At 41.1% G+C, this 11,717-nt stretch overlaps 1 protein-coding gene across 3 annotated transcripts in view; it reads left to right on the forward strand.

Annotated features, from left to right (window-relative positions):
• Positions 1-11,717, forward strand: part of LOC118226221 (chromodomain Y-like protein) — a 44,314-nt gene that overhangs the window by 29,264 nt on the left and 3,333 nt on the right. Inside the window, exons 3-6 of one of the 3 annotated variants that reach the window (XM_035415675.1) lie at positions 4,879-5,132; positions 5,435-5,607; positions 7,417-7,627; positions 10,700-10,807. In XM_035415675.1, coding sequence (XP_035271566.1) covers positions 4,879-5,132; positions 5,435-5,607; positions 7,417-7,627; positions 10,700-10,807 — 746 coding nt within the window. Of the gene's footprint in view, positions 1-4,878; positions 5,133-5,434; positions 5,608-7,416; positions 7,628-10,699; positions 10,844-11,717 lie in introns of all 3 variants that reach the window. The other 2 variants (XM_035415676.1, XM_035415674.1) reach the window with 2 other exon arrangements.

Genomic DNA, 11,717 nt, shown 5'->3' on the forward strand with positions numbered 1-11,717 from the left:
CTCTTTACTGTCAAGCTAAACCCAACTTGTGCTTTGCTCTTTTAACCTTTCCAATGTTGCTTTATGGCATGGAGGGCATTGAACTTCACCCTCAACCTATATTTGCTGGCTGTACAATGCACAGTTGTGTCATTGGCTAATTTGCCGATCCACACTTTGAAGATAATTAAGCAGCAGTCCTGCATGTTTTTTTCTGTGAGGAATAGGGAGCTAATTGTCTCTTTTTCTCCTGACAAGGTCTCTGAAAGACCTGTGATGCACAATGACCTGTTAGGAAGTCCCATTAGGAAATCAGACTACCTCTCCCTGTTGTAGCTACAGGGGGCAATGCAACACAGTTTTTGTACAGCCTGCCGAATGGATATTCCGTGAAGAAAGCGATGGCATGCCATATCAGATGAATACATAGGGCTTAGATTTACAAATCTGGATGTAGATCTGCATTGTACATCTACAACAAACTAAGAACACTCCCTGGGTGGTGTGTGTTCCATTTTCATATTCATTTTTGAATGGGACGGTGTTCAGCACATTGACCTGTGTGTGGTCTGGACTGCAGAGGAGCAGGGTGTAGCTGTATTTGATTGGGAAGCATGGTCGATGGATTGTTTACGTCTGTGCGCTCCATGTTTTGGCTGAAACAGTATCTTAACCTCAGCATGGTGCGCAGAGTGAACTCTGTGCCCTCTGCTAACTGGTGAGGAACTACTGAGACGGACCGCAAGCCTGTTTCCTTTCAACCTCTTTGAAGTCAAAAACAAGAGAAGCGTCTTTGGCCAGACGTGTGCTTCCTGTGATATCATACATTGCCATTGTATTTGGTTATAATAGCATTTGTTGCTTAACTAAATTCATTTCATTTTATCTCTGCTGTCAGTGCGTATTTCGTCGAGCAGAGCCTCGCCCACATTTTGGCCTGTACACCTCTGAGATTTTTCTTCCATTGCGTATCTGTAAAAAGCACTTACCTCATTTACATCTTTCGATATACATGTACTCAAGGGGAAATAATGAGTTGTATTCACAGTTCAGCACATGGTATTCATAGCTTGGCCATTTCCTTGTGGCCCATTAAATAGAAAGACATTCAAAGCAACAGTTCAACTTTTAATTAATTATAGACCATGAATTTAAATGTGATTTTTGTAGCTGATTAGAAGCAAGCTGATGCAGTAGCCTTTCAGTGCTGGAAGCCTCTATTGCTGGCTAGGGTTGCTCGCACCTCAAGAATACAATTGATAACCATATGCCAGCTTCACCTCTATTTCCAAATGGGAGTGCAAAATGCTAATATTTTAAGCTCAATCTCAGCTAAAAGTGCAGGTCTCTTGGTCAGCAGAGGACACTTAAGGAATTGTTGCTCAACTTACTCCCCACCATTGAAGGGCAAAATCTCTATACCACAGCAGTGAGCCAGAGAGAGAAGCTCCCATTGATTTAGCAGCAGAAATTATGTACTTTGTCTAGCATGTGCTTCATTCTGTATTAATTTGTCACATTTATCACATCAAAGAAGTTACACCACCATTCTTCAGGTTTCACTTTCTGGTGAAATTCCACTTTAGGCCAGATCACGTCTTTTCTCATCTCTGGAGAAATCAATTTCAGCCCTGGCTGGCCGTTAGGGCAAACTAAGCAATAATGTGCCTGCTAAATTAATGTTTAAAAAAATGTATAAAAAATGAAGTGGCCTTCTGTGATGCAAGGAATATCAGGAGATGTTCATTTCTGTTTTACATATTGTTCATATCCATGAATGAACATTAATATTAAGTTTTTTTGTTCAGTATTTTTAATGTTCTTTATTTAAATATTACTTCTTGTTTGTCATAAAAATACTTGATATAAAGAATTAACGATGCTATTCGATGTGGGTATAGATTCCAAAAAACATGATCCAAAATTCACATTTACATTTTAGTACAGAACATAGAATAGAAGAAAACGGACAGTAATTAGTCATTGTTGCCTTGTATCCTCTTAATATTATTGCCTCTCATCATGCTGCTGCATACTGCAAAGTTCTAAGATGGCTGAAAATAGCCAGTGGAAGGTGCAGCTATAGCCGGTTATCTGGCAGACAGAAGAGCAGACTGTGTATACAAATATTACCTAAATAGGAATCCTAGAGAATATGACAAATCAAAATTATTACACACTTTTTTTTAGAAATAGTCTATAGTGTTTGCTTCTGGTTGTGTACTTTGTTCAGCTGGGTCAGATGTTAGAATCTGGTGAGGTGGAAGGTGGACTGCCTCATGAACATAGGAGATGAATTCTACTCTGAATCAGGCCTGCTGGAATTTAAGCTTTTTAAATTTTGAGGAAATGAAAAGGTAGCTAATGGTCTATCTTCTGGAATATATTATCCATTATCTTTGTGTAGCACTGGATGGAAAAAAGTAATTTAGTGGAATGGAGATGTAATAGCTCATGAATATACGTGTGTTGTTAAGGTTATTTGTGAATACAGATTAAAAATACTTGGTATACAACTGCAAATAGATGTAGACCCACTTTATTTGTGCTGTAAGGACTGTCTCTTTGGAACATGATCTTAGACTTCCCTAAAACATTATCGGAATGCGAAAGAGAATGGCATTCAGTATTGACAAACAAAAGCTAATTTAATACAACCCATTTCCTTGGTTACTTTTCACAAAAATAGTATCAGTATTCTTTAAGTCACATAAAGCAACACGTGCACTCAAATGACTGGATTCAAGTCTGACTGCTACACCTGTTGTATTCTGTTTCTTATATGCAAGGGGGGACAGCATACCAAGTCCCTTAAACCTTTTTAACACAGTCAACAAAAATTTGACATGCACCTGATCAGAGCTCTATTAACTTATCCCGGAAAAAAAGGCTCTCAGAAACGAAATGATTTGGTTTCTTGGTATAGCTTGACACAGAAAAATGGCAGTTGTGATCTTGTCATCTACAGTTAATAAGGTAGCAGTGCAGCTGTGAATGTTTAGCCATTAAATAGCAAGGTCCTTGTACTGCCACTGCTTACTTCCTTTATCTTCAGTAGAGCGGTAGGAACCTCACAGTACTTAAAAAACCATTCATATTTATGACTGGTAGGATCATAATATCTTGTATTTACATCGTTACTAATATGTCCTGAAGTTTCCGCTGGGGAAAAATGAAGTATTATATTCTATTCTATTGCATCTGGTCTGACAGTATTTCTGTACTGATGTGTGTGGCTCCAGGCAGTACACACTGATCCAAAAGACATAATGCCCAAACAGCTAAATGTTGAGCAGTGTAGCGTGACTCTTTCAGTTGCTCAGAACACAGTACGGCTATACCAATAACCTAAACTATGGCATACAATAACATGGACATAAGCATGTGAGAAGCTCATGTTGGAATGTTGCACTGAGATGAGCTTAGTTCGCTCACAGGAACCCCCAGTGCTCCAAATAGTCTGTTTTGGCTGGTTGGTGTTAAAGAACGAGGGAGAGAACTTAAATCCAAAGGGACCTGTTGAACCAATCGATTGCTCTCTCCACCATCTCTCATTCACCAAAAAGCAGGCCTCCAACCTCACGTCTTTTATCCCTTCCTGGGAGGAAAGCTCCATACTGTGTGAGGTGTGAATGTGAAAGTGCTCGCCTGTTTTCGCCAGCCTTATGCCTTTATTGTGACCATGCTGCATGGTTATTGCGAAATGGTCTTTTGCATTTTGAATAAATAATTTTTTTAATTAGGTTTAACATCAGTTTATTTCAGGATTCATACTTGGGCGTAAAGGTGTAGCTGTAGAAACCACTCTCAGCAGTCTTGAACCTATTGTTTTGTTGCTAAAGACCAAAAATATGCAATCTTGATGAGATGTGTGGAGCAGTCCGTAGGGGAGCCAACTCTCAAGCCATATATGAGCCCTCTGCATGGGTTGGGGTTCGAAGCCCCGCTCTGGCACCTTTGCAGCTTTGATCCCTTCTCTGCCTGTGTCTGCCTCTGTCTGTCTGCTCCCCTTTAAAAAACTGCCATTATCTTTTTTTGTGCCGTCTTACCGGTCTTACTAAGATAGAAGACTGGTTAGACAGCATTATTGCAGACCAGCAGCGCAACAAAACTTCACACTGTTAGCACTACGAAACCTTTGATAAAAAACGATCCATAACTTCCATGCTAACTGCTGCTTGAGAGTTGCTCTCCAAAGACTTATCCCCTTTCATTTAGATGGCAAAAAGCCACACGGTTGCTACGGTTGCCCTTAATGTGGGCGGATCAAAGTGTGGCTTCGGTCTAGACTCCAGCAGTTGCGGGTCTTTGAGCTGCCGCTAACAGTAAAGTGATTGTTGGGGGGTATTTTCAGCAGTGCATAATTGTAGATGGCACCATCTTATTTATGGTCAACCACAGGGCCATCAAAGCCCCAGTCCCACACTTACCTAAGCTCTTTTCGAAACCGTGAACCCCCTGCACACCAGTGCAAAGTCCCCAGACTAGCCAGGACTGGAGATTCTTGGGAAACGCTTAGTTGCTAGGACACACAGTACTGACAGCACTTTTCAGAATCTGCCTTGAGTGCATGTGGGGAGAGCAAAATAGACACTGCAGTGAAGCAGCTCATGTTCTGACAACGCAAACTGTGTCTCTTACTTTCAGCTGTTTCTTCTGTTGGTCTGTTTTTCAATTAATATTAATTTATTCTAGTCATTTTTAGTAGTTTCCTTTTGTACTAATTGCTTAATTATTATTATAAATAAGGTACAACATGTCAATCATGAAAATGATCTAAACTAATAATAAATGATCATTTTTATTTAAAATACTCAGTGTATTACAACCATGTATTACAACCACGTATTACAACGTTACTTGCTGGGGTGTGTGATGACCTTTGGTGACCCCCTGCAGGCACGCCCACATTCATGGAAGCCCTGGCGGCCAACGGGACGGCTAGCCTGCAAAGCGCAGTGAGCGGCGTTTCCGGGGTGACCGGGAAGCGACGCTTCGAGGAGCGCTCGACCTTCGACAAGCGGCTGCGCTTCAGCGTGCGGCAGACGGAGAGCGCCTACCGCTACCGCGACATCGTGGTGAAGAAGCAGGACGGCTTCACGCACATCCTGCTCTCCACCAAGACCTCCGAGAACAACTCCCTCAACCCCGACGTGAGTCCTTTCGTCCCGTTTGTTTCGGCTTCTCTGCTAGGCTCTTTTTTTTGGAATGATCAGCTGAATGGATCAGCTTATTCAATCTAGAAAAACTTACCTTACAAAAAGTCCTATTTTGAGAGTAATCATACATTATTCAGTTATATTTTGTTATTGTATACCTTATAATTATGTATTATATGTTCATTATCCAGTTGAAATTTAAGAAGTTGAAATATATTTGAGATAATATTTGGTTAATGATGCGCATAATGAGAGAGATCAATTGCACAGCGGTGATAACGAGTGACGTGATTCAGGTGATGAAGGAGGTGCAAAGTGCTCTGACCACGGCGGCGTCGGATGACAGTAAACTGGTTTTGCTGAGTGCGGTGGGCAGCGTCTTCTGCTTCGGCCTGGACTTCATCTACTTCATCCGCCGGCTCACCGATGACAGGAAGAAAGAAAGCGTCAAGATGGCGGACTCCATTAGGTAAACAGACTGAAAGAGGCATCTAGACCCCTGTGCCTGAAGCAAACTGGTTATTCCATTAGGAAACTCACAAATGCCAGGAAGGAGGAGAGCCAAGATGGTTGACTCCATCTGATACAGCTTCAGGGGCTTTAAACTCTACTCATATTGTAAAGACTCGAATGACAGGAAATGACACAGTGCCTGATAAAATGTCAAAGTAAGGAAAATGGAGGTAGTACATTGATTTCATGAAAAGAGCTTGAATAGTTCACTGTTAATTCCTTGTGCTAACCAGTATCTCGGGCCAAAAATTCTAATTTAATGAGAAATTAAGCATTGCGCGCACACACACACACACACACTCAAAAGTAAATGATTGTAGTCAGCCAAGAAAGCTCTTGCCTCCTGACTGTGGATAGTGAGAAAAAAGAACCAAAGGGAAGTCCCAGTTCCTGTGTGTGCGATGCATTGAAAGGACACCGTTTGATCAGGCTGCAGAGGCTCCGGCTTGTTAAGAAGAGGGAGACAATTGGAGGGGAGGAAGTCAGGGCTGAATCTCTGTCAGCGTGTGGGCGGTGGGCGTGCGCTACATTACACTACATTTGCTGCTGGAGCTAGATAAACACCAGTGTGATGTCGATGCTCCTTTTTTTCTGCATCGCCTTCCTGAAAAGATGCTGTGCACTGGTCATGAGTACAAATGAGTACAAATCCTTCTTGATTGAATTAGGGCAGTCATACCTTCAACCATTAAGCCATGCTAGCATGGCCATATACATTATAGAATTGGGCATTGGGAGTGAGGGTTTAATTTTGAAAAATAGAATCAAAATATATTCCAAATCTGGTTGCAACTCCAGGAAATTAAACCCAATGCTTACCATTGAATAAGAGAATTGTAGACCGTTGTTTTGTAAAAGTAGGTCTAATATACTTTGTGGACTGGATAAAGTATTGGCCTGGATAAAGTATTGTATCGAGGTGTGCTTGATGTGTGGTGGAAAGTTTAATAACAGGACAATGTGATGATTTGTGGTGGGAAGCTTAATTACAGGACAGAAATAAACGTTATAGTGTGAAGAAGAATATGTGTTATAGTCTGAGCTGACAGATTTCATTCACATTTCTGTGTGGAGTGCTTCTTATCCCCAGTCGCTCACCACAGCTAGCTTTTAACTTCATTCTTTCAAGTCCCACACAAAGTGTATGTGCTATGCAAGAGCTAATTTATCACCATTTAGTTCTTGAATGGGTTTCTGAATTTGCATATTTAAAACCTTTGATGTGATTGAAAAGATGAGAGCAACCAGATCAGTTTTTGCTCCTGTAATATAGTCACATTCATTTGCATGATTGGCAGCCATATTACGATGATAAAGGTGCACAGATCCTCTGCCGAGTCGCTTGAAACCGGTTAAGATCTGGGCTCTAGATCATTTTGTTGCCTCGGGTTCTCTTTTTTTATGTTCGCAAGAATGACTTTGTTCTTAAGCACTAAATGCAGGCGTATGACTGAAGGCATTTTTTACTTCTGATCTGTTCTTGTGGGTTTTGCGTACCTTAGGTGTGAGGTTGAAAGCGATTTGATAGACAGGAGAACTTAACAAGGAAATAGGGTTTACTGTAATGTCAACCACAAGCAATTAGCCTTATTGAAAAAGTGAAGGAATTTCACTCATTCTCTCATTCTTAATTGTGATGACTTTTGTGATGTTTTGACTGCTTTCAGTATTGGTGAGTGGTAGTGGTAGTGGTGGTGGTTCTGGGGGTGGAGGAGGTGACAACAGTGATATTAGTAGTTATGTGAAGCCCTTCTTTCGCCTACAGGACGTTTGTGAACACTTTCATCCAGTTCAAGAAGCCCATCATTGTGGCAGTGAACGGGCCAGCGGTGGGCCTGGGGGCCTCCATCCTGCCGCTGTGCGATGTGGTCTGGGCCAACGAGAAGGCCTGGTTCCAGACGCCCTACACCACCTTCGGCCAGACGCCCGACGCCTGCTCCTCCCTCACCTTTCCACGCGTCATGGGCGTGGCCTCTGTAAGTCCCACCGCCCGGCGCCCGCCCCTCCCCACCCTGCCCTGCCGCTTCTCTCGCCCCCTCTCCCCACCCCATTTGTTCTGACCCTTCCTTTTCCATCTGTCCACTTTTCTTTCTCGGCTCCTTCCCTCCCTGTCTCACTCCCTCTCCTCCTGCTTTGTTCTGTCCTTCAATCTGTCCCTGCGCAACTCTAACTAGCTGCCCTTGAAGCTGCTTCTGAATCCACTCTACAGCTGACTGCCTCACAGAAACTGAAGTTTTTTATTCCATTCTCAGGAATTCATTTGATCCACTTTCATGCTCAGAATAACTGCTGAATTATACATTGTTGATGTGAAGAGTAAACCTATTTGCTTCCTCACTATAATGGCAGTATGAGGTACATATTGGCTGCTGTTCTAGTTTGTACGTATAATTCCTATTTTTTATTTTACACCAGCATATTCTAATCAGCATGCAGCTATGAGTTCCTTGCTGTAATTTCAACTGCTGATATCAAAAAGGCACAACCATTTTGTTACATGTAGTATTTTTTGTGAAATAATTTGACATTCATATGACCATTTTATTTAAATAGTTCTAGTTAAATGGTTACAGTGCTTATTCCAGTTTAAATCATTGTATTATCTCAAAATAATTTAAATAGTGCCACTTTTAAGCTTCATCCTTTGGATAAAGTCGAGAGGAAATAAGGACATATTCTTAAGGGGTAGTGAATGGTAACAAACTGGAATGCTAAAATGTGTGGGCATTTCTTTACTCGCTGGAAAGGACTGATTAAGATTTTGACATTAAAAACAAAAAGGAGAACAGATTATGTGGGCAAATGATGATCTCAGCATGTGAGAGGGAGTGTAAAGAGGAATTTTATAATGAGGACAAAGACAAGCTGAGTAGCTGACGCAACAAGTAAGCGAGAACAAGGGACTGAAGTGAACTGGCGCAGCAACAGAGTCAATGAAGGAAGAAGAAAAGAGCAGTGGTATCACATGATGGTATTACATGAAGTCAAGCAGACAGTCAGTGTCAGTGCTGTCAGTAGGAGAGGCGGTAAAGAAGTAATGTTGGGATCAGTGTATGGAAACCATTAACACTACAACCTCAGAAGGAGAAAGCCAATGCCTTTACAATGAAAATTGACAAAAAAAACGCTGTGGCACTTTCCCAGTGCAAGGCCAACCCTCTGTCTCATGAACCTCAAGGGTGTAGCATTGGCCTAATTCAGTAATAGCAGATTAAATTGAAGAGCAGACCAGGGGAGCTGGATTAATGTTTGTATATTTGAATGGGATCTCTTGCCTTCAAGGGCATAGCATATATAACATAAACTTCATGACTGTTTTTTGATAAATAGAATACAGTGGTTTCTTCATCACTACTGCTATTGTTATTATGTTAGTAATTAATGATTTGTAAGTCTATTGACAACATACTGCACATGGTAATAGACATTAATATATCAGTGCTGCTTCTGCACCGCATTCTTTGGCACTTATGTGAAAAGCTGCTTTGTTTACACACGCACACACACAGTACTGTTATTACAGGAAACAGGAAGTGAGAGGAAGTGAAATATGTGACCACTGTGGTTAAAGGTTGGGTTTAGCCAAAAAAGAACTCTGTGCTGTGTCAAAAAATGAGACGTGTCTGAGCATTTGAAACACAGTGAAACATGTTGCCATGTGTGTTTGTGTGAAGCCAATGGTCTGCTGACTGACCATTAGCTTTATTTCGTAAGAATGATGGCTTTCCTCGCATGTATGCAAATTATTTTCTGAGTGAATAGCTAAAAAAATGGATAAAAAGAATAACGCAGAGGTAAGATTACAGATGTGACGAATGAAGGCACATTCAAGTTTTAGAAACTGCATGGCTGTTGATCAGACAGATTTAAGAATAGGTAAGAAATATCGGTGTTGTTCATGAAAAACAATAAAACTAGTGTTTATGTTTTAAAATTATTGGCCAATACATATTTACAACAACCTGTGTACATTGCAGTCAAAGAATCTGGCGATGCCAGTTACACTGCCTTTATGCAGTTATGGCTTACAAGGGATATGCAATGATATACTGGGTTTCAGACTCTAAATAAAATTAAATGTGTCCCAATGCAATCACCTAAAATGGAGAATACAGACAAAATGTGCTGTTGTTTTAGATGTATAGAAATAAAATGTAATATTCTGTATTTGCTTCCCTTATTCTTCTTTTGATGGCAAGTCTAAACTGCTTGAGTTCAGAGCAAATAAGTAAAAAGTAACATGACTGAGCCAGTACTTAGGAAAGTCACTGTTTATCTATTTATATATTTGTTTATAAATATGTAATTATCAGGTAGTTGAGTATGCCTGTCATTGTTATTCTGATCTATGAGCAGACAGTTTGACTCATCGTCAGTTTATAAAGGGACTTGGAATACGTGTTGGAGCCTTCATGCTTATTTAAGCATCTCAACCATTAATTTTGAAATTACTGTAAGATTACTTTAAAATGTACATTTTAATTGTTTTTGTTTGTTTGTTTGACTGGCCATTAAAAAGGCTAAGCTGGAAATTAATTTGGTGGAATGTGGCAGAATGAAAATGATTTTGGGAAAATGTAATGGAACATCAAAATGGGTCAGAGTGGCAGTAGTACACTACACTGCACAGGCATAATCATACGCAGACATGATAAGCTCTAGGTAATCCGCTCATGGTCAGCTCTAGGTGGCAGTAGTACACTAACTGACATAATTACTGGTTACTGCTTCAGCGCCTTGTACAGGTAGGCCCCATTACCTTCCCTTACGTGTAATGCAGAGTTTAAAACAAGCCTGCAGGGTCCTGGGAATCTCTTCTTTTTACGTAGTCTTCATCATGCCCATATGGACATTCCCATCCAAATACATGCTGATTACTCTTCACCGCCAGTTAACCTCACACACATGAACTTCCTCTCCTATTTTTAACAGCTGCAGATTGGGTAGGACCAGTTAGGCTGAGTAAGTAACAGTAATGTATGAGTGTGCTCCACAGTGACCTGATGCCATGCTGACAGCCTCACCCCCCTTGTCCCCCACTCCTCCAGGCCAACGAGATGCTGCTGAGCGGCCGCAAGCTGACGGCCCAGGAGGCCTGCGCCAAGGGCCTGGTGTCCCAGGTGTTCTGGCCCGGGACGTTCAATCAGGAGGTGATGGTGCGCATTAGGGAGCTAGTCTCTTGTAATTCAGTTGTAAGTCATCCTTTAATTTCTTTTGATTTTCTTTTATGACATTCTCACACGAAGCAACAAAAAAAAAAAAGCACCCCTCCCTCCCCATCCTCGTTGGTATTTCTTTCTCTCACTTTTCTCACGCCTCATGCACCGATCATGGACGCTCGTCCCACGGCACTCCACCACACCCCCTCCTCCCTCCCTGTAAACGGTTCAGGTTACGCTCGATGCGTTTTTGCTCCCCTGTGCGCAGAGTATTTTGATGAGTGATGATGATGGGAATGCGGGCTTTACAAAGGAGTATTTGTAATGCTAGCCTACCCATCCCTTGTCAATGAGATGATTGTCCTGTAATGTGCATTTGTAGTGTAGGTAATTAAGTGGTTTGTGGCTGCTGTGATAGATGGAGAGCACTTGAACCAGTGTGTGATTCATCAGAGCAATTTGGTGACTGTATGTTACTGTGTATTTGCCTGTAAGTGGAGTATTTTTCAGGGGGGAATATAAGCAGGAACTGAATTAATGAAGTGAAAATTAGAAAATTTCTGGAAAGGTCCCATAAGTTTTGAGCTGAAGGTTACCGTTTTTATTTTAAATGCATAGTTTTATCAATCTGTTGTTGGTCTATGGCTGGATTTAAATGCAGATTGGTGTGTCCTGACTATTTTTTATTTGCTTCAGAGCCATCTTGCACACATCTATATCACCTTTGCTATAAAAATATATATTGCACTGACATTTTTAAACTGTAGTGATGGTAATTCTCCATTTTTACAGTACATACCTAAATAGCAATGGTATATTTTTAGCTACCATGGTTGAATTATGCCCATCTTGCACTTGATTATGCATGATAATGTAAGGATCTTACCCACCGTGAAACATTAATGAA

The sequence above is a fragment of the Anguilla anguilla genome, chromosome 4 (genome assembly GCF_013347855.1).
Source record: "Anguilla anguilla isolate fAngAng1 chromosome 4, fAngAng1.pri, whole genome shotgun sequence".
Classification (NCBI taxonomy): Eukaryota; Metazoa; Chordata; class Actinopteri; order Anguilliformes; family Anguillidae; genus Anguilla; species Anguilla anguilla.